Here is a 23,290-nt window from a genome sequence, read left to right as displayed (position 1 = left end):
GGCTTAGTGGTTAAAGATACGTGTTTGAAAATCCTGATGGCCTGGGATTCAATTCCCTAGTTCCCATGTGAAGCCAGATGCACAAAGTGGCACATGGGTCTGGAGTTCATTTGCAGTGGCAGGAGGTCCTGGTGCACCCGTACTCACACACACTCCGTGTCTGCCTCTGTCTCTCTCTTTCAAATAAATAAATAAAAATAAAAATAAAAATTTAGGATACACATGATGATATACATCTTTTTAAAAAATTTTTATTTATTTATTTGAGAGTGACAGAGAGAGAAAGAGGCAGATAGAGAGAGAGAGAATGGGCACGCCAGGGCTTCCAGCCACTGCAAATGAGCTCCAGACGCGTGTGCCCCCTTGTGCATCTGGCTAACGTGGGTCCCGGAGAATCGAGCCTCGAACCAGGGTCCATAGGCTTCACAGGCAAGCGCTTAACCGCTAAGCCATCTCTCCAGCCCTGATGATATACATCTTTAATCCCAGCACTCGGGAGACAGAGGTAGGAAGATTGCCATGAGTTCCACCCTGTGACTGCATAATGAATTTGAGGTCAGCCTAGACTAGAGAGAGACCCTACCTGAAAAATCAAAAAATAAAAATAGCCGGGCATGGTGGCGCACGCCTTTAATCCCAGCACTCAGGAGGCAGAGGTAGGAGGATCGCCAAGAGTTCGAGGCCACCCTGAGATTACATAGTAAATTCCAGGTCAGCCTGAGCCAGAGTGAGACCCTACCTCGAAAAACCAAAAAAAAAAAAAAAGAAAAAGAAACAAGTTTTAAGTGGATTTGTGAAGGTGAAAGTGGGGGAGGGGAGGGAATTATCATGGTTTATTGTCTATAATTATGGAAGTTGTCAATAAAATAAGTTAAAGAAAAGTCCTAGGCAAAATACAACCACCCAAGAACTCTGAAAAAATAAATAAGCAGGTAATTTACAGGTACCTGACAAAAATCAGCTTATGGGAGGAAGGGGTTACTTCAACTTCTGGTTCCAGGTTGTAGCCCATCAAGGTGGGGGAGGCGTGGCGGTGGGAGCACGAAGCCACTGGCCACACTGCACGCCTGGTCAGGAAGCAGAGCCATGAACACTGCTGCTGCTGCTACTCAGCCAGCAGAAGCCCAGCCCGTTTCTATTTGCAGGCAACTCGTGCTTTCTTGCTCTCCAACAGGCATCTGATGCCATCTCCAAGTAGACAGTGTCAGAATTCAGTAAGAGGACACTGAGCTTTGTTCCCACGGCCAAACTGCTTGCTTACTTGGTGTGGAGGGAAAATATGATTTGTGTGGAATGTGAGAACATGGAAGAAACTGAGTTGTTTTTTCTTGCATGTGTGTGTGAGGGACACGTGTATGCAGGTACTTGTGCACATGTGTGCATGCGTGTGGAGGCCTGAGATGGATGTCAAGTATCTTCTTAAGCTTCGCTCCACCTTATTGATAATTTGGGGGTATTTTTTTTTTAAGGTAGGGTCTCACTATAGCTCAGGCTGACCTGGAATTCACTATGTGGTCTCAGGGTGGCCTTGAACTCATGGTGATCCTCTTACCTACCTCTGCCTCCCAAGTGCTGGGATTAAAGGTGTGCGTCACCACACCTGGATGCTTAGAGTTTTTTGAGGTAGAGTATCACGCTAGTCCACACTCACCTGGAACTCACTGTGTAGTCCCAGGCAGGCCTTGAACTCATGGCAGTCCTCCTACATCAGTCTCCCGAGTGCTGGGATTAAAGGCATGCGCCACCACGCCCAGCTCTGGTCCATTTTTTAACTTCCTTTGGACACAAGAAATCTCTGGCAAGCTCTTGTCACAGAACTGGGCCCGTGGTAGGGCGCTCTGGCAAATGTTAGCTACTGGGAAGCAGGTAGCTCACACGGTACCCTTCACAGAGAGAGGAAGGGCTCAGTGTCTGCTGTCACCCTCTGAAAGCGCACTTGGGCTTCATTGCTCCCCTGCTTGTCCTGCCCAAGGCTTGGCCCCATACTTCTATCAGGGAAAAAGAAAAAAAAAAAAAAGACAAGGAGATGCTTTTGGTTCCAGATCACACAGGTCCATGGGATAAAAGTCAGCAGGTGGTGGTGGAGGAAATACACTATTTATTTACAATCCAGTCACTTTATCCACAATTGCCCACACAAACATAAAGACTAAAAAAATAAAACCACCAGTTGGGAACACAAGTGTCTTTCTTTAATTAGCCTGCTGAGAGAGGGTCATGTGCCCTGGCTCTGCACAGGAGACTACTGAGGCACACGGATGGGGGGGCACACCTGAGAGGAGCTCCAGGTGAGACACTGAGTCACAGCAGCAAGGTGTGGTCTGTGGCAGGGCGGCTCAGGCACACATAAGCGTGCCACCGAGTCCCGGGCAACAGCTGCCTGCCCCCGTCACCCACATCTGTACTACCGAATACAAGACTTGAACGTGGGTCTCACATCTCATGAGCTGTGTGGGGTGTGATGGTGATCGCAGGGATACCTAATGCCATTCTCTGGGACGAACCCCAAACCCCGGAGACACACAGGAACCCCCTTCTCTTGGCACTGACTTGTCTGCCAGCTCCCATCTGAATGTAACGCTGACTTAGTCCCGCTCCGAAGCTGGAGGAGGGCAGGTGCTGCGAACCTGCCCACAGGCATCTGCCTGTGCCCTTCCTCCCGGGCAGCTGCGAGGGGAGGGGAGAAGGGAGCTCTGCCTCAGAGGAGGAGGGAGGGCAGGGCAAAAAGGCCCAAGAGAGGTGGGAAGGAAGGGGAGGGGAGGAAAAACAGACACTGATGCTGGGCAGTTCCAACTGCAGAGCCACCCGCCAGCCCTGACCTCAGGGCTCTCCCTTAAGCCACCCACCTACCTGCCTAAGAACTTCATCTGTGCTAGGAACCTCGACTGCTGTCACATGTTGATGCACGTTATAAATATAAAATCATATCTGCTACAAAGAGGACGTATATTTGTACATCTTCGCCCATATACATAATAACACAATTTACACATAATATCTTGGAGGGGTCATCATGGAAAAAGGTTTGGGGGTTAAGCATCCCTTTTCCCTCCCCTGCCCTGATGCTTCTCAAGGGACACATGTACCCTTGGTCCCTGGGGCCCTTCTTCCCAAGTGGTTTAGATGGGCTAGTCTGGACGCAAAAATTCAGACGTGTAACAAAATGCTGATGGGCTTGTATACACACCACACGCACGCACACACGCACATATCCAGATTCCTGGTGAGGAAAGAAAAAATAAAGTTTCCAGCCCTTGGGTATGGGCCTCTCCCGAGTTTAAGCGTGGTGCCTCCACCACCTGAGAACAAAGGTCTCAAGCAGCCCCCCGCTGGCTCAGACAGGGCAGGAAAAGAGGGGTTCGGCAGCTGGGGGCGGGGTGGGGATGGTGGGAGGGGGTAGGGACAGGACTCTGAAAACATAAGGCATCTCTGACCCGAGATCAAATTAACTGAGCCACAGAAAGCTACGGTATCAGAAGCTAATACTCCCATGCCGTAGGCATGTAATAAATTGTGTTTTTCTGGTTTTTTTTTTTTTTTAAAAAGAAAAGAAAAAACCAACAGTTATCAGTAGGGTCCTGGAGGCCAGAGCCAGCCAGTGCATGTAGGGACAGTGAGCATTGAGACCCTGAGCCTCCCCTTCTTTTGTCCAGTGTCTTTTAAAGGGGCAGACAACCCTGTACCTCCTTTTATGTCCTTTCCCAGAGCTGGGCCCATCCACATGGCACGGAATACTGACAGTGGTCCAAGAGACAGATCCGGAGACGTGGAGTGGTGGATGTCCAAAGTTCAGACCTGGGCTGTGAGGGTGAGCTCTGTACAGCAGGAGTGCTTCTGGCTGGGGTCCACGGCTCGCACAGTGGCCACAGTGATCAGATTGCCATCAGGGATGGGGGCAGTCTGGCTCCCTGGGGGGTAGACAGCACCTATCGGCGGTAGTGGTTGGGGGCATCGGCAAACATGTACTTGAGTCTGTATGCCTCGGCCAGCAGTAGCCCGATCTCTTCGTTGCCCCAATGTATTGTGGGCAGGTTCTGCAGCAGCATGAGGAGGCCCTGTAAGGCAAGAGGGGTGTTTTCTCCCTTTCCAGGCCATGGCCATGGACCAGCACACCCTTCCCTGAAAGACCTGGGATGGGGGGACTTCCTCCTTGACTACTGTCCCCAAGGCTCAGCCTTCCACTTCACAAAGAGCACATGGCCCTTGGACAACAGTAGAATTGAAAGAAAGTAATTGCTCATAGTCCAGCCATACCACTCTTACCTCTGAGGCCATCATTTCCCCCCTTTGTCCTTAAGTGTATGTATTTCAGTTTCTTGAGACAGGGCCTCATGTAGCCATGGCTGGCCTTGAACTACCAACCCTCCTGAGTGCCGGGATGACAGGTGTGCACCTGACGTCTGATCACAACTGTCACTCCATACATGAAGCACTCTCTTTGGCAGGGCTGGGACTTGGCAGGGCTTCATACATGATAGCCAGGTGCTCTAATCACTCTTTTAAGCCACTGTTGTCTCCATTGTGTGTGGTGATGGTTCTGTAACCCCAGAACTTGAAGCCTGAAGCAGGAGGACTACTGAGAGTTCCAGGCCAGTCCAGCTTGGCCAGGCTGGGCTGTAGATATCCTGTCTCCAAACAAAAACACTAACTTTCACAAAGGTTAGGCCAGATGTGGAGTGCAGGCCTTTAACCCCAGCACTTGGGAGGCAGGCCACCCTGGGACTACATACTGAATTTCAGGTCAGCCTGAGCTAGAGCTAGAGCAAGACCCTACCTCAAAAAAAAAAAAAGAAAAAAATAAAGAAAAGAAAAAAGGAAATTTATGAGCTGGGTATGGTGGTGCATGCCTATAATCCCCAACTTTCAGGGAGAAGGAGGACAACTGCAAGTTCCAGCCCAGCCATGTCTGTCTCCCCAGCAAGCTAGCTCCAGGCCAGCCAGGGATCCCTAGTGAGACCTTTTTTCAAAACAAACCCCACACAAACACCATGAGACAGTCAAAAAAGAAAGAAAGAAAGAAAGAAAGAAAAAGGGCAAAGCAAAACAAATGTGAAGTATTTACCTCTGTATGTATGGTAAAATTTCAGAATTTCAGGTGTCTTTTTTTTCCTTACTGGATTTTTTTTTTTGAGGTAGTCTTGCTCTAGGCCAGGCTGAACTGGAATTCACTATGTAGTTTCAGACTGGCCTCAAACTCACATGATCCTCCTATCTCTGCCTCTGAGTGCTGGGATTAAAGGTGTGTGCCACCATGCCCAGCTACCTTACTGGAATTTCTAATGTTTCTGTAATGATTACATACATTTGTATAATTCATAACCAACAAAACCAACAAGAGCTCAAAATATACTTCTCTGGGGAGAGAGCTACCTATACTTCTAATTCTTCTAGCCTTAGTAAAAGCTTCCAGAAGCTTCTGAATTATATACCTGGACAAATTGACCTCCCAGGTCCCCTAAAGGGAATCCCTCTGCTTTCTGGTGGCAATGCCTTAGAGATGCAACCTCGCAGCCCTGGCCTCCACGGCTCCCCACTCCCACGCTGCTTATCCTGTGCAGCGGAAGACCACAGAGAAGCTGAGTAACCACAGCCAGGGTACCAAGGTGCCAATCATAACAGAAGCTCTTGGCTTGGGATAGATAGGAGCCAGTGCCAGGCAGGGAACAATGAAAGGTTTTTTACAGAGCTGGGCCCTGGTGAAATGTCACAGGAGACATCGGGAGAATCCAGCATGTACAGCCAGCATTAGAAGGCAAGTTTCCAGTTAGGGAGGGGCAAATGCCTTCCAGAGGAAAAAAAGCTAGAAATGGCTTTTAACAAAAAAACTATTTACTTGAGAGAGAATTGGTGCAGCCAAGGCCTCTAACCACTGCAAATGGATGCATGTGCCGCCTTATGCATCTGGATTTAAGCAGGTGCTGGGGAATCAAACCCAGGTCCTTAGGCTTTGCAGGCAAGTGCCATGACTGCTAAGCCACCCATCCAGTCCCATAGAAATGGATATTTTTTTTTCTTCTTTGAGGTAGGGTCTCACTCTAGTCCAGGCTGACCTCAAACTCATGGCGACCCTTGTACCTCTGCCTCCCAAGTACTGGGATTAAAGGCGTGCTCCACCACGCCTGGCTAGAAATGGCCTTTTGTAGGTACCTTCTTATTGCTGGGCTAAAGCACCTGACCAAAAGCAGCTAGTGGAAGGAAAGTTTTTAGTTTGGTTTACCATCTTAAAAAAAAAAACTTATTTATGAATGAGAGAGAGACAGAGACAGAGAATGGGTGCACCAGGGCCCCCAGCCACTGCAAACAAACATCAAACGCATGCGCCACCATATGCATCTGGCTTGCATGAGTACTGGGGAATCAAACCCGGGTCCTTAGGCTTTGCAGGCAAGAGCCTTAACCACTAAGCCATCTTCAGCCCCGAGAGCATTGAACTACACGCTCACTTTTGGATCACTGGAGTTATCTTCCTTACTGTTGGTATTTGGGGCAAGGTAAGCCTGGAAAACTATCTTTCTTCCTCTTAAGTGAGATGGCCTCCAGTGTCCCTTTTGTGCTCTCTGGCACAGGCACTGTCACTATTCTTTTGGGTTCCTTTGCTTGTTTCACACCTGTCGAGCTTTTGCACGGAAACTAGAACTGAATGCAATGTTTCTGACACTCATTTTTTTTTTTGGTGGGGGGTAGGATCTTGCTCTAGCTCAGGCTGGCTTTGAGCTCATGGTGATCCTCCTACCTTTGCCTCCCAAGTGCTGGGATAAAAGGTGTGCCCCACCACAACTGGGCAACTGGGTTAGGTCTCATTCTAGTCCATGTTTACCTGGAATTCACTATGTAGTCTCAGGGTGGCCTCAAACTCATGGTGATCCTCCTACTCCCGAGTGCTAGGGTTAAAGGCGCGTGCCACCATGTCCAGCTTGACACTCTTTAATTTATTTATTTTATTTATTTGAGAGAGAGAAAGAGGTAGGTAGGTAAAGAATGGGCACACCAGGGCCTTTAGCTGTTGTAAACAAACTCCAGACACATGTGCCACCTTGTGCACCTGGCTTACGTGGGTCCTGGGGAACTGAACCTAGGTCCTTTGGCTTTGCAGGCACATATCTTAACCGCTAAGCCATCTCTCCAGCCAGGCAGTCTTTTTTTTTTTTTTTTTTTTTGATTGAACTAGTTGCTGCCACTGTAGGATTTGTTTTCAGACATGAGTTTAAGAACAGCTTTAATCGTAATTATGAAAATGCTTTGAAGCAGTACGACTCTACTGGAGATGAGAGAATGAAAGCAGTCAACAAGATCAAAGCCTGCTGCATTGCTGGGAGTCACCAACTAGAGACTGGAAGGATAAGAACTATTACTCAGAAACAGGATTTCCAAAGAGTTGCTGTGAATGAGGGTGATTCTCTACAGAGAGACACAGAGAAAGTAAACAGCGAAGGTTGTTTTATAAAGGCGAGGACAGTCAGCCAGAGTCAGAAATGGGAGGTGCTGCCAGAATTTCCTCTGGAGTTGCTGGCTTTCAGCTAACGGAATCTGTGGTGCCATAACAAATAACCAATATGAGATACTGTAACCAGCACATGCATGGGCTTGTTCCTCCCCAGCTTCCAGTTTCCCCACCCATGAGGCATATGTAACATGGCTGGATGGAGACAGATGGCAGTTACCAGTAGACTGATGCAATGAAGATATTTATGCACTGTGTTCTGAGTCTACCTTCTGTCCCACACATGCAACCCTGTATCTCTCTGACACACTGGAACAGCTAGTAAATTATAAATGGAATAATTAAAAAAAATAGCTGGGCATGGTATTGCACATCTTTAATCCCAGCACTTGGGAGGCAGAGGCAGGAGGATTGCCATGAGTTCAAGGCCACCCTGAGAGACTACATAGTGAGTTCCAGGTCAGCTGGGGCTAGAGTGAGACCCAACTTTGAAAAACCAAACCAAAACAAAATAGAACAAAAAGCACTTGCTTGTGAAGCCTGCCAGCCTAGGTTCAATTCCCCAGTATCCACATAAAATTAGATGCATGTGGTAGTTTGATTCAGGTGTCCCCCATAAACTCAGGTGTTCTGAATGCTAGGTTTCCAGCTGATGGAGATTTGGGAATTAACACCTCCTGGAGGCAGTGTATTGTTGGGGGTGGGTTTATGGGTGTTATAGTCAGTTTTCCCATGCCAGTGTTTGGCACACTCTCCTGTTGCTATTGTCCACCTTATGTTGGCCAAGGGGTGATGTCCACCCTCTGCTCATGCCATCATTTTCTCCTGCCATCATGGAGCTCCCCCTCAAGTCTGTAAGCCAACATAAACCCTTTATTTCCTCCAAAGCAGCTCTTGGTTGGGTGATTTCTGCCAGCAATGTGAACCTGACTGCAACAATGCATAAAGTGGTGTATGCATTTGGAGTTCACCTGCAGTGGCAAGGGGTCCTGAGGTGCTTCTCTGCTTGCAAATAAATTTAAAAAGTTAAAGAAAAGAAGCTGTAGCCGTTAAGGCATTTGCCTGCAAAGCCAAAGGATCCCAGTTCGAGTCTCCAGGATCCATGTAAGCCAGATGCACAAGGGAGCACATGCATCTGGAGTTCATTTGCAGTGGCTGGAGGCCCTGGCGCACTCATTCTCTCCCTCTCTCTCTCTCAAATAAATAAGTAAATGTGTGTGTTTTTTTTTTTTTTTTTTAAAGCTGGATATGGTGGCACATGCTTTTGATCCCAGCACTTGGGAAGCATAGGTAGGGGGATTGCTGTGAGCTCAAGGCCAGCTTGAAACTACATAGTGAATTCCAAGTCAGCCTGGGCTAGTGAGACCCTATCTCGAAAAACCAAAAAAAAAAAAAAAAAAAGGGGGGGTAGCAATGGAAAGATGTCTTAGTGGTTAAGGTGCTTGCCTGAGAAGCCTAAAGACCCAGGTTAGATTCCCCAGAACCCACATAAGCCAGATATACATGGTAGTGCATGTGTCTGGAGAGTTTGTTTGCAGTGGCTGGAGGCCCTGGCGCACCCATTCTCTCCCTCTGTCTCAACTAAAAAAGAAAAGAAACCTGAGGCTTGAAGTCTTCCCTGCTTCCAACTCAGAGACACAGAACAGGGACGATAAGCTCACTGCTTTGAGAGCTGTACGCTCAGTGCGCCTTCCTGTTTCACATGTGCCAATGGTTTCATCTTCATCTAAGCCCATTCTCAGCAAGGAAAATCAAGGCATTTCCCAGTTACTGCTTACGGCTGTGTGCCTGGACAAGCGGCGCAAATGGAATGTGGTCTCAGGCAGCGCAGCTCCACTGTCCTGGTCTGCATATCCAACTTTGCTGGGCGGTGACTGCTCCCCCCCCCCCGAAGTCCCTCCTCTGGCCGGCCACACCCTGGCTCATCTGCTCACACTGCCAGAGCTCTCACTGTTCCTATTACAGTTGCTTCAGCAGGCTTTGCTTTGGGTCACTTACTGCAGCTTTCACCCCTAGAAGTGGCTGTTGGAGACACCCGAATGGAGTCACTTATGGTGCCCCTGTGTGGTGACTTATGAGGTCAGCCCTCAGCAGGGCAACTCAAGCTGACTGTCTGCAAAGGCCATGCCAGCGGCACACAGCCTTGCATGATACCATGTGGGCACTCCCCCCTAGAGGAGCTTCTGCCTCCTGAAGGTTGTGGCCTACCTGGCGCAACAGCTTCTCTTAGGCATTCCCATTAGACCTAGGGGAGGGAGAACATGGCAGAGGACGTCCCATAGGATGGGTGAATGGCTTCTTTTTTTTTTTTGGCTTTTTCAGGTAGTGTCTCCCTCTAGCCCAGGCTGACCTGGAATTCACCATGTAGTCTCAGGGTGGCCTCAAACTCTGCCTCCCAAGTTGAACTGGCATTCTTTAAACTCACTATGCTTTTTTTATTGTTTAAAATATTTTATTTCTTTGAGAGAAAGAAGCAGAGAGAGAGAGAGAGAATGAGAGAATGGGAGCGCCAGGGCCTCTAGCCACTGCAAATGAACTCCAGACGCATGCACCACCATCCTGTGCATCTGGCTTACATGGGTCCTAGAGAATCAAACCTAGGTCCTTGAGCTTTACAGGGAAGTGTCTTAGTTGCTATCTCTCCAGCCCTCACTATGCTTTTATTTACAGCTGCTGTATGGCTATGAGAACCTGGCCTCTGCCAGCTTCACTTCCAGAATGCCCTCGGCCTCCACAGCGTCTCACACAGGCCAGGCCCACAGTGAACACTGTCAATGACTGAAGGAAGGAAGGAAGCTCTCATAGGCCTGGGCAGCCACTCTAGAAGCTTTCAGTACAAAGACTCATCTCATCAGAAAGTCACTTTGAGCCCCAGTGATGTTCTGCCAACTGAGAGAGGCCACCTCCCCTGAGCAGCGTTTCCCCTTCCACTGCCAGCAGGCACCTGTGGGGGCGCCTTCTGTTCACACAGCCCGCCAAGGACTCCCTCCCAAGCTGATGCCCTTCCCAGGCTGGCCAAGCTCCTGGGAACTGACCTGAAAATCTTCCTCGTCTAAGATCTCCTTCCTCCACTTGATCAGGAAGGCCGCACACACGTAGAGATGGAAGTGCGAGAACCCTTCAGGTTCAGACTGGGGAGGCAAAAAGAGGAGTGAGGCCCCCGAGTCCCAGAGGGGGCCTGCTGCGGGCCCTCGGCCTCAAGCCTTGGCGACACCTTCTGATGGCATGGTGAATGGCGAGCAGTGACAATTCAGCCAAGACTTTCATGATGCCAAGGCGGGCTCGGGAGCAAGGAGGTGCAGAGAATTTCCAGGCCCTCATACTCTGAGCCACCACCCTGTGCCAGGGCAGGAAGTTGGGCACCCCAAGGGGCAGCGTGGAGAGGCAGGGCCGTGCATACCTGGTACGTGTCCCACAGGCGGATGGTGCAGCGCAGGGGCAGCTCCCGCATGAGCAGGTTGTTCATCCAGCGGAAGGCGAACTGCAGGTACTCCACCTCGTACCTCCGGAAGTGATTATGGACCTGCTCTGAAACGGGAAGTGTCATGGGCCCAAGGGACACCACCTGGGGGCAGATGCCATTTCATACCAGCCCCTGGCCAAGCTGGCCTCTTATCCCGTCCCCGCAGCCAGCACCCAGCATGGCCGCCAGCTGTGGCGGTCTGAGTGTAAGACACCCCCACAGTAGACTCTTACGGGGCTCACAGTTAAACTGCCCGAAGTATCAGGGGAGACCTTTTCACTTTTTTTTTCTCTTCGAGGTAGGGTCTAGCTCAGACTGACCTGGAATTCCCTATATAGCCTCAGGGTGGCCTCGAACTCTTGGCGATCCTCCTTCTGCCTCGCAAGGGCTGGGATTAAAGGCACGCACCACCACACCTGACTTTCTTTTTTCTTTTCTTTTCTTCTCTTTTGTTTTTTTTTTTTTTGAGGTAGGGTCTTGTTCTAGCCCAGGCTGACCTGGAATTCACTATGTAGTCTCAAACTGACCTTGAACTCACTGTGATCTTTCTACTTCTGCCTCCCTAGTGCAGTGCTGGGATTAAAGGCGTGTGGCATCATGCCAGGTTTTTTTTTTTTTTTTCCGGCATTTCGAGGTAGGGTCTTGATCTAGCCCAGGCTGACTTGGAATTCACTATGTAGTCTCAGGATGGTCTTGAACTCTCAGTGATCCTCCTATCTCTGCCTCCTGATTGTTAGGATTAAAGGTGTGTGCCACCACACCCTGCTACATTTTTATTATTATTTTTGTTTATTTATTTATTTGAGAGAGACAGACAGAAAGAGAAAGAGAAAGAGAAAGAGGCAGAGAGAGAGAAAGAGAGAATGACCATGGCAGGGCTTCCAGCCACTGCAAACGAACTCCAGATGCGTGTACCCCCTTGTGCATCTGCCTATCATGGGTTCTGGGGAATCAAGCCTCGAACCAGGGTCCTTAGGCTTCACAGGCAAGAACTTAACCACCAAGCCATCTCTCCAGCCCCCTGCTACATTTTTTAAATAATTTTTTTATTTTTATTATTTGTTTGAGAACAATAAAGAGGCAGAGAGAGAGAGAGAGAGAGAGAGAGAGAGAGAATGGGTGTCCCAGGGCCTCCAGCCACTGCAAACAAACTGCAGACACATGCGCCCCCTTGTGCATCTGGCTATCATGGGTGTCCTGGGGAACTGAGCCTCAAACAGGGTCCTTAGGCTTCACAGGCAAGTGCTTAACTCCTAAGCCATCTCTCTAGCCCTTAAAGTTTTTATAATGAGAAAGTGCACAAGAGACAAGACAGATATGTACATTTAACAAATCCTTAAGATCTGTGTATTTACAGGAATTTGTAAGGGTAGAGAAAACAAAACTAGAAGAGACAGCAGCAGAGACCCCTGCCTCCCTGCTCCCTGGAACCCAACATGATCAGCTCCTGACAGCCCCAGACGGGGCAGCATGTATCCCCTGTAAGGCTCGAGTGAAGCGGGGTGCAGTGGAGAGAGTGCAGAGTCCTGGCACTTATCATGGAAGCTAACAGCTGAGTCAGGGCAATAAGAAACAAACCATCTCATGTCTGGGGCTTGGGAGGTGCTTAGCGGTTACAGGTGCTTTGGTTTTGCAAAGCCTGCTGGTCCAAGTGCAATTCCGCAGTAAAGCCAGATGCACAACGTGGTGCAGACATCTGGAGTCTGTCTGCAGCAGCCAGAGGCTGTAGTGCGCCCACACTGTCTCTTTTTCCTGCTCTCAAATATATAAATAAATAACATAGGACACACCTGTGAACAAGCAAATGACAATTTAAATTCTAAATCCTAGTTGGAATGAGCAGAACCAGTCAAGGAATGTTTTCATGAAAAGACAACTTAGGACAGGAGCAGGAAAGATACGCAACTTCTGTGGAGGCGGAAAGGGAAGGTTGGGCTAAGTGGAGCGCACTCCTGAGAGCAGGAAAGGTGGGGGATGACAAGCAGCGTGGTTGCTGGGTCTTCAAGACGCTGCTACCACTTCAGTGGAACCAGGGATCCCAGTTCCCAGGGATCCACCTCACTACTGGGTTCTACTCGGTCTCAGAAAGCTCAATTCTGACATCTCTCCTGACTGGCCATTGTGCCCTGAAAACACCAGGGCTGCCTTCCTCAGTTGCCCTTCAGATCTGTCACTCCATAGCCTCAGGCCAGAGCCAGGAAACTCCATTCTGGCAAGCTCCTCACAGACATCGGCTTCAGACAGAGCTACACCATGGTTGGTTCCCTGTCCACCCAAGTCCCAAGGGGCTGTGGGAGGCCCTGCTGGGGTGCCATCCGGACTTGAGGACCTGCACCAAGCCCAGGACCTGAGCTGAGTCATGTGAAGCACCAGGGCAGCCCACAGGCCAGATGCAGAGGGCAGGGGCACCACAGGAGGCTCCGGGGCCAAAGAGAGGCCTCCGAACACTGCTCTGGGAAAATGCAGTTATGTTATATGCTACATGGTCTGGAAGAGGAACAGGCATGGAGGAGGCCAGTCCTTCCAGGAAGGGGCTGCAGAATCTAAGGACGAGGGACCAGAGCAGAGCCACTGAAGGACAACTGAGAACCTGGCGACAGGACACGATGGAGGAGGTAACTGAGGTAAGAGCCGAGCTCCCACCTCACCCAGTGTGGTGGTTTGATTCAGGTATCCCCCATAAACTCAGGTGTTCTGAATGCTAGGTTCCCAGCTGACGGAGACTTGGGAATTAAAGCCTCCTGGAGGCCGTGTATTGTTGGGGGAGGGCTTATGGGTGCTATAGCCACTGTCTCTTGCCAGTGTCTGGCACACTCTCCTGTTGCTATGGTCCACCTTATGTTGGCCAAGGGGTGATGTCCACCTTCTGCTCATGCCATCATTTTCCCCTGCCATCAAGGAGCCTCCCCGTGAGTCTATAGGCCAAAATAAAGCATTTTTTCCCCAAAAGCTGCTCTTGGTCGGGTGACTTCAGCCAGCAACGTGAACCTGACTGCAACACCTGCCCACAGAGATGTGGGGATGCTGCTGCTGCCTGTGGCAAGGGACTGGCTGGGAAGGGAGCTGGGGGGAGGGGAAGGGGGATGGACGAGGTCATGGCTTGGGTCAGAAACACACTGGGCTGGAGAAGGCCCGTCCGTCAACCTACCATCGATCCGGCTCACGAGCTCTTCCAGTGCCTTGACCTTCTTCTGGATCCCGGGTTGGGCAAACGTGTAGTTATCCTGCAAGGGACACAGAGCCAGGTTGAACAGGGAGCCCACACAAGTTGGATACCACACTTCAAGCTCACTGGAACACATTAAAAGGACACCGGAGCTAGCAGCTGGTGCCAGTGTGTAGGGAACACAGGTGTGCACCTGACAGCGGCCTGTGGGGAAGGGCCGGGAGCGCCCTGTATTGTGGAGGCAAACCCGCAGGGGTCTGCTTGGATGACAAAACCAGCGCAGCATGGAGACCTCCTCAGACTCCAGTGGCCATGAGACCACTGTGAAGCTCATGAAGAGGTAGAGCAGACATGGTGGGCAGGTGGCCTTGTATACAGAAAGGCTGGCAGGCAAGCCAGGCGCGGTGGCGCACACCATTAATCCCAGCACTCAGGAGGCAGATGTCAGAGGAGCACTGTGAGTTCGAGGCCAGCCCAGTCTCCACGGTGACTCCAGCGTGGAGCCCACTCACCTGGATCCCATCTAGCAGTTTGCTCATGCACCAAAAGCTGTCGGCCTCGATGCTCCGCAGCATGTCCTGAGACAAGTTGGTCACGTCAAAGTTCTCCACATCCTCTTCTGTAAAACAAAAGGTGAAGAAAGTCCAGAGGTCTTATCTAAAAATGGAGAGAGAAAGATAGAGTCTAGTGTCTTCCACAGGGCTCTTCAGGCCTGGGGGAGCTGAGAAAAGTGAGATCAAGGGCTCCCCCTCTTGTGTCCCCCAGGTGGACACAAGAGCCCCAGGGTATTGTTCCTGGGGATCTCATCACAATACTGAATGGCCATTTTCCACACAATCCAATACACCTTCCACTTCCTGTGCATTTGCTCATCTGCTTTTAGGAACTGATCATTCAAGCCTCACTTTCAACAAGCTATGCTTAGCTCGCTGGACACAGTCTGGAACACTTCTTTGCTTTCAGGTGTTCAGTGAGCTGAGCATACTCCTGGGACAGCTGGGGTCACACAGCTGTGGGCTCCCCGGATGTTGACAAGTCCGACATGGAGGTGTGTGTGTGAAGGAAGATGAACCAAGCCTGTGGGTGCTTCCAGGATTTAACTGCACCAAGTTGGTATTTTCCACTCCCACAGGATATTCAAGAGAGAAAACAGATTCTGTAGCCAATTGTCATGAGACATTCACTGCCTTTATATCACGATCCTGGAGACTCAGCAAGATCAGACCACCCAAAAAAATTACAAGAAATTCTCCAATGAGTGTACCTGCTTACTGCTGTTTACCCAGCGCCTCCCCAGCTCAGTCATGCATGATTCCTCTTTATTTGATTTTTATTTATTATTTGAGAGACAGAGAAAGAGAAGGTGCCAGGACCTCCAGCCACTGCAAATGAACTCCAGACACATGCACCACCTTGTGCATCTGGCTTACATGGGACCTGGGGAATCAAGCTTGGGTCCTTTGGCTTCGCAGGCAAATGCCTTAACCATGAAGCCATCTCTCCAGCCTGATGGTGTCTTTTTGAGTCAGGAGAACCTATCCTAACTGCTCCTGGGAATTCCACAAGAATTTTCACAAGAGCAAACAGCCGTTTGCCCTGAGATCTAAGCTGAGGGGACCATAAGAAACTCGATGATGCCAGGTGTGGTGGTGCATGCTTTTAATCCCAGCACTCGGGAGGCAGAGGTAGGAGGAGCCCTGTGAGTTCAAGGCTCTGAGACTGCATAGTGAATTCCAGGTCCGCCTGAGCTACAGTGAAACCCTACCTTGAAAAACAAAACAAAACAAAAACAAAAACCAGTAACAACAACAAAAACTCCATGTAGGCGGCCATGGGATGTTCCCTTCTTGGCCCTTGTTCAATTCTTCTTTCCAGTCACAGAGAGGTGAGGTAGTAAAAAAGGCTCTCCTTGTCCCATAAACCAGGCCACCATACGCCTGTCAAGAGGCCACATGGAAAAGCCCCCTGGTCCTTCAGTTCTGCACAAAAGGCAACTCTTCTTAGACCCACAAGTCCTGTTTTGAAAACAGAAGGATTCACTGCGGTTCCTTGTACCAAAAAGACAAGTGCACCTGACCAGATAAGTTCACAACCCAGGGCTTTCATCTGTGAGTTATTAATTACTAAGACGTAGATGTGAATGACCTCACAACATGGAACAATTCCTGGATTGAAGAACTGGTGTTCAAAAGTATCAAGGGTTATTAAAAATAATAATCAGGGGGCTGGAGAGATGGCTTAGCAGTTAAGGCGCTTGCCTATAAAGCCAAAGGACCCATGTTTGATTCCCCAGGACCCACGTAAGCCAGATGCACAAGGTGGCACATGCCTCTGGAGTTTGTTTGCAGTGGCTAGAGGCCCTGGTGTGCCTATTCTCTCTGACCTCACCCCCCTCCCCCCCCCCGCCGCTGCTTTTTTCTCTCACTTTCTCAGAAAAATAAAAATAACATTTTAAAAAAGTAGTACAGGATTTAATTATTTTTAGCATTACTGGGCTTTTCAAAATTCCTACAATAAGCATAATTTTACAGTCCTGCCCCCATGCACATTGCTTTAAGGAGAGAAAGGGCCACGACTGAGGGCAGCGTCTTCTATCACTGGAAGGAATAAAGATTTTGTGAACCACCACCAAGCTAGCAGCGATGAAGCTTGCAGACAACACACCTAAACAAATACAAAACAAAACTTCCCCCAAACAACGCTTCCCTTCTCATCCTAATTTAAGCATTACTAGGCAGTGTTTTTTGGGTGGTGATACAATTAAATTATACTAGGCCATAAGGCCCAGCTGAGAACCTTTCTGCACCTTTTACATTTCCTTGGGTCTTTCTAGGCTCGGCGCAGTGGCCCCCACCACACTCTACCTACCCGACCCTTCCGGGGTGGACACCCAGGTTGCCTCCCACACTGTCACATCCACAATGTTCACATCCAAGGGCACTGCTCTGGTCCCAGGCCTGGGCAGACCTTCCCAGGGGCCAGTGAATGTCCTGCCGGCCCTTTCCTCAGCAGTGGGCACCGCTCACCCATCCATCCGCAGCCGCTGCCTCAGCATGAGGTTGGGTGGTGAGCGCAGGAAAACCTGTTCCCACTCCACGCACGCAATCCCCCCAACCAAGACCCAAAGCTGCACAGTCACTGTTAACTTTTTAATTCGGTTGTTTTAAGGTAGGGGCTCACTGTAGCCCAGGAGGACCTGGAATTCACTATGTGGTCTCAGGGTGGCCTCGGACTCTCGGCAATCCTCCTACCCCAGCCTCCTGAGTGCTGGGATTGAAGGCGTGCGCCACCACTCCAGATTCACTTGTAATCCTCTAGCCTCTGCTTCCCGAATGCTCTGATTACAGGTGTGTGGCCACCATACCTAGGCTCCATCATAACTTTTTGGGTGTGTGAATATCTGCATGCCATGGTCTGTGCGGAGGTCGAGACAATGGGGCTCCGGCCCTCACCTGCTCCCTGGTTTAAGGCAGGATCGCTTGCTCACCGCCTCATTTGCCAGGCTAGCTAGCCCACAAGCTTCCAACAGACTCCCCTGTCTCCCCTTCCTCCCCATGGGGTGCTGGGATTACAGAGGCCACTACAGCACGTGGCTTTCCACACAGGTTCCGGGGGTCCGAACTCAGACACTCGTGCTTGCGCACCAAGCCCTTTTCTCTCAGCCACCTCCACAAACCCCCTCCCACAATAAGTTCATTTCTGAGGAGAATCAATGAATGAATATGGGCACGCCAGGGCCTCTTGCGCAAAGATTCCACATAGATGAGCCACTTTGTGTGTCTGGCTTTGGCTTTACCTGGGTACTGGGTAATCAAACCCAGGCTGACAGGTGTGGTGGTTTGATTCAGGTGACGCCTCCCCCGCCATAAACTTAGGCGTCCTGAATGCTGGGTTCCCAGCTGATGGAGATTTGGGAATTAACACCTCCTTGAGGCGGTGTAGTGTTGGGAGTGGGCTTAGGGGTGTTACAGCCAGTTTCCGGCATACTATTACTGTGGTCCACCTGATGTTGGCCAAGGGGTGATGTCCACCCTCTGCTCATGCTGTCGTCTTCCCCCGCCATCGTAGAGCTTCCCCTCAAGTCTGTAAGCCAAAATAAACCGTTTTCCCCACAAGCTACTCCTGGCCGGGTGTCTTCTGCCAGCAATGCGAACCCGACTGCGACAGCAAGCTTTGAAAGCAAGTACCTTAATCATGGAGCCACTGCCGCAGCCTGCACCCCAGTAACTCGAGGGGTCTCTTCAGCCTGGTGCTTCAGCATGCTAGCCCCGCCGGGGAGATGGGAGGAGGAAACCACAGGGCGGGGCTCGGGAGAGGAGCCTGGGCCCCGAGGACTCGGGGAGCACCATCGGCTCGGGAGAGGAGCCTGGGCCCCGAGGACTCGGGGAGCACCATCGGCTCGGGAGAGGAGCCTGGGCCCCCAGGACTCGGGGAGCACCATCGGCTCGGGAGAGGTGCCTGGGCCCCGAGGACTCGGGGAGCACCATCGGCTCGGGAGAGGAGCCTGGGCCCCGAGGACTCGGGGAGCACCATCGGCTCGGGAGAGGAGCCTGGGCCCCCAGGACTCGGGGAGCACCATCGGCTCGGGAGAGGTGCCTGGGCCCCGAGGACTCAGGGAGCACCATCAGCTCGGGAGAGGAGCCTGGGCCCCGAGGACTCGGGGAGCACCATCGGCTCGGGAGAGGTGCCTGGGCCCCGAGGACTCGGGGAGCACCATCGGCTCGGGAGAGGAGCCTGGGCCCCGAGGACTCGGGGAGCACCATCGGCTCGGGAGAGGAGCCTGGGCCCCCAGGACTCGGGGAGCACCATCGGCTCGGGAGAGGAGCCTGGGCCCCGAGGACTCGGGGAGCACCATCAGTCCTGGTCATCTCAGTTTTGCTTTTTCTTTTCCTTTTTTTTAAATAACTGAGGCAGGGTCTCATTCTAGACCAGGCTAACCTGGTGCCAAGGCTGGCCTCAAACTCACCTTGAGCCTACCTCTGCCTCCTGAGTGCTGGAACTAAAAGGCATGAGCCACAGGCCCGGCCGAATTGTGCTTTCCTATTAGAACAGCACTTGGTCCAGGGCCGCCTCCAGAGCCACACTGCCACACGCAAGCCTGGCTGTGTCACTCACGAGCTCTGGGCCCTTGGGCAAGTCACCTTGTACCCTCAGTTCCTCAGCTTTTAATGCACGTGGTAACATCAGCACCAGTGTCAGAATTATCGGGATTATAATTAAATGTGAGCCAGGCTGACAATGGTGCTGGGTGGCAGATGCTACCCAGTGGAGTGTCAGCTGGCAGTGTTATACTGTTGTTAAGGGGGAGCAAACATAATTCTACCTTGGCTAAACCACTGACATCTGATCCCCATTATTTGTAGCTTCATCTATTCATTGCAGCAGGAAAGGGAGAGTGAGGGCTCTGTACTGGCTTTGGTCAGCGTCAACAATCTGTTCAGCAGGATTGTCAAGTGTCCACTTGAAGACACTGGGTACATAACTGAGGCTGGCAGAGGAGTGCATGCCAACCGTGCAATCCCATGTGAGGGCTGCATCTCTGCTTGTCAGTTCGGGCGTCTGGCAGCAGGGAGGGAGAGTTCAAGGGATGTTTTACGAGGCAACGTGTCTGGAAGGAGGAAACCCAAACGCTCTTTATGAAAACCAAACTGCCTCTCTGGGCTTGATGAGAGCATGGCTGTTTATTAACTGGTAAAACATGCTGGGATGGAAGCTTGTCAATGGCTGATTTTCCTCAGGGCTCGGGCGCTGGGCCTGAAACCAGCTTAATCTGTGCCTCACAGACAGACTGGCAGCTTTGGGAAGAATTAGTTTTGCCTAAACTGACAAGAGCAACTTGTCCACTCACTGCCCCAAGAGTTCCCAGGACTCACCTGTGGCCTGGGCCCATCCCAGTTCTATGATCTGCTGGGCCAGGATGGTGCACTTGCCTGGCAGTACCCGAGGCTCCCAGGCACACCTAGGCTCGCATGTATCTGACTGGTGTCTTCATTTGCTTTGTTTTTCAAGGCAGGGTCTCACTCTAGCCCAGGCTGGACCGGAACTTACTATGTTATCTCAGGCTGGCCTGGAGCTCACTCGATCCTACCTTGGCTTCCCAAGTGCTGGGCTTAAAGGCATGCACCACCAGACCCAGCTCTTCATTTTGCTTTTCAAAACTGGACTCTTACAGATGCTTTGTGGGGCGGAAGAGATGGCTTAGCAGTTAAGGCACTTGCCTGTGAAGCCTAAGGTCCCAGGTTTGATTCCCCGGTACCCACATGAGCCAGAGGTATATGGTGGTGGCATGTGTCTGGCGTTCATCTGCAGTGGCTAGAGGCCCTGGTGCGCCCATTCTCTCTCTCTTCAAAACAAATAATAAAATAAAATTTAAAAAAACAACGAATACCTTGGGACTGGAAAGATGGCTCAGTGGTTCAAGGTGCTTGTTTGCAAAGCTAGCCGGCCCAGGTTTGAATCCTTAGTACCCACATAAGGCCAGTGCACAAAGTAGTGCATGTATCTGGAATTCTGCAGCTTGTCTGCTGAGGCAAGGCCCTGGTACACTCATATTGTTTCTCTTTCTTCTCATTCAAATAAACAAACAAAAAAAAATTTTTTTTAAAAGAATGCCTAGGCCAGACATGGTGGCGCACACCTTTAATCTCAGCACTTGGGAGGCTGAGGTAGGAGGACTGTTGTGAGTTCAAGGCCAGACTGGGACTACAGAGTGAGTTTCATGTCAGCCTGTTTTAGAGTGAGATCCTACCTTGAAAAAGACAAAACCAGAACTACCTTACATAACACTGTCTGATTACAAAACCAAACTCAGTATCGCAGCTTCACGTTGCTAGGATCAGCCTGCAAACCAGTCACAGTTTATAGGAGAAGTGGGATTTATTTCAGGTTTACCGATCCAGGGGGATGTTCCGTAATGACGGAAGAGAGAAAAGCCACCACCGAAGGCAAGAACAAAACCCCACAGCCGAACAGCAGGGAGGCTGCGTTCTGCCACCAGGAGCATCTTAGGGCTGGTCGCTGGGATCCATCCACAGTGACACCAAGTTAAAAGCTTTAATAAAACTCCTCAGTCTTCTGGGGAACATCCATTCAAACTACCACACTGAGGGAAAAAATAAATGCCCTGGTTAAAAAAATATATATATATTTTGAGGTAGGGTCTCACTCTGGCCCAGGCTGACCTGGAATTCACTATGTAGTCTCAGGCTAGAAATGAACTCATGGCGAGCCTCCTACTTCAGCCTTCCATGTGCTGGGACCACCACACCAAGCCTAAAATTAATTTTAAAAATCAGCTGGGGCTGGAGAGATGGCTTAGCAATTAAAGTGTTTGCCTGCAAAGCCAAAGGACCCAGGTTCAATTCCCCAGGACCCATGAAAGCTAGCTGTACAAGGTGGCACATGCATTAGGAATTCATTTGCAAGGCTGGAGGCCTCTCTCTATCTATCTGCTTGTTTCTCCCTCTCTCAAATAAATGTATAAAATATTTTTTAAAAATCAGCTGGAAAGCCGGGCGTGGTGGCGCACGCCTTTAATCCCAGCACTTGGGAGGCAGAGGTAGGAGGATCGCCATGAGTTCGAGGCCACCCGAGACTCTATAGTGAATTCCAGGTCAGCCTGGGCTAGAGTGAGACCCTACCTCGAAAAACCAAAAAAAATAAAATAAAATAAAATAAATAAAAATAAAAAAATAAAAATCAGCTGGGTGTGGTAGCCCTTACCTTTAATCCCAGCACTCAGGAGTCTGAGGTAGGAGGACCACTAAGAGATCAAAGCCAACTTGGGCTAGAGTGAGACCCTATCTTAAAACAAACCCCCCCAACACTGCCCCACATTCCCCACTTCCCTCAGGCTTGCCTATTGCTTGTCTTCTGTTTGGCAAACACCTCTGGCACCAGCTATAGGATCCCGGATCACATGAGCCCAAACGACGCGATGCAGGGTAAGGGGGCAGAAAAAAAAAGCAAGGACCCAGAGACATGGAGCCTTCTAAGAGGTATTACCAAGAACCAAGGGTGGGAACAGGCTCTGGAGTGGAGGTGAGGGGCAAGAACCCTGATGCCAGTGTCCGCTGCCCACAGAGGCTCCTGTCCATGCTCAAGCATTTTGAAAATGTAAGCGATTCCTCCTCCTTCTGAGGCAATTTCCCACTTATCTTCTGCTGCGTCTCAGTCCACAGATGACAGGTCAATCGTCCACTGGCAAGCATTCCCTCCCCCCACCCAGCCATCAACAAGAAGGTCTGCCAGTGGGCGTCCCAACGTGTCCCTTTCTGTTCCACCACCATGGTGTGCTGTGGCAAGGCAGGTCTTCGCTGAGACTGGTGTTACGCCGTTTGGACCCACCAGCCACCAGAATCAAGAGCAAAATCAACTTGTTTACTTACGAAGTACCCAGCTGTAGGTATTCTGCAAGAGCAACACAGGGCAGATGAAGACATCACTTACCCCCACCTACTACTTGACTTTTTCAACTGATTGTCTGTTTCTACCAACCAGAATTTTAAGCTTCACAAGGAAGAGGTTTTGTTTTTTCTTTGCAACAGGCAGAGAGAGAGATTGAGAGAGAGAATGGGCACGACAGGGCCTCCAGTCACTACAAACCAAGTCCAGATGCATGTGATGTGGGTCCTGGGGAATCTTTCGAACCTGGGTCCTTAGGCTTTGCAGGCAAGCACTTTCACCACTAAGCCATCTCTCCAGCACAGAAGTTCTTTTTTTTTTTTTTTTTTTCAAGGTAGGGTCTCAGTTTAGCTCAGGCTGACCTGGAATTCTCTATGTAGTCTCAGGGTGGCCTCGAACTCACAGTGATCCTCCTACCTCTGCCTCCTGAGTGCTGGGATTAAAGGCGTGTGCCACCACACCCGGCTTCAGAAGAGGTTTTTGGAGGAAAAAAAAAAAAGACATAAACAGTTTTGTGATAACCCCCACACACACCACCACCAAAAAAAATAAATAAGTAAAAGCAACAAACAGCTCTTTCTATCAGCCCAGGGAAGTTTCCTCACACCTATGTTCAGTCCGACTCCCATCAAAGGAGGCATGTGCTCTAATCTCCAGCACCACACATTAACCAGCTTTGCGCACTTTTGGACTCCATATAAATGGAACAGGTGGGCTGGAGAGACGGCTTAGTGGTTAAGTGCTCGCCTGTGAAGCCTAAGGACCCACGTTAGCCAGATGCACAAGGGGGCACACAAGTCTGGAGTTTGTTTGCAGT

The 23,290-nt window shown here is 50.4% G+C and overlaps 1 protein-coding gene and 1 pseudogene across 1 annotated transcript in view; one reads left to right on the top strand and one right to left on the bottom strand.

Moving 5' to 3' along the window:
* Positions 1–2,078: 2,078 nt before the first annotated feature.
* The window catches only part of Tbc1d22b (TBC1 domain family member 22B), a 59,296-nt gene continuing 38,084 nt past the window's right edge, over positions 2,079–23,290 (bottom strand). The window contains exons 9-13 of the mRNA XM_004649533.3: positions 14,583–14,689; positions 14,053–14,128; positions 10,842–10,969; positions 10,477–10,572; positions 2,079–4,055 (exon numbers count right to left, since the gene is read on the bottom strand). Coding sequence (XP_004649590.1) covers positions 3,927–4,055; positions 10,477–10,572; positions 10,842–10,969; positions 14,053–14,128; positions 14,583–14,689 — 536 coding nt within the window. The 3' untranslated portion in view covers positions 2,079–3,926. The remainder of the gene's footprint in view (positions 4,056–10,476; positions 10,573–10,841; positions 10,970–14,052; positions 14,129–14,582; positions 14,690–23,290) is intronic.
* Positions 4,379–7,541, top strand: LOC105944630 (annotated as a pseudogene).

Source organism: Jaculus jaculus, chromosome 8 (genome assembly GCF_020740685.1).
Source record: "Jaculus jaculus isolate mJacJac1 chromosome 8, mJacJac1.mat.Y.cur, whole genome shotgun sequence".
NCBI lineage: Eukaryota > Metazoa > Chordata > Mammalia > Rodentia > Dipodidae > Jaculus > Jaculus jaculus.
This window is presented reverse-complemented; position numbering and strand designations above follow the sequence as displayed.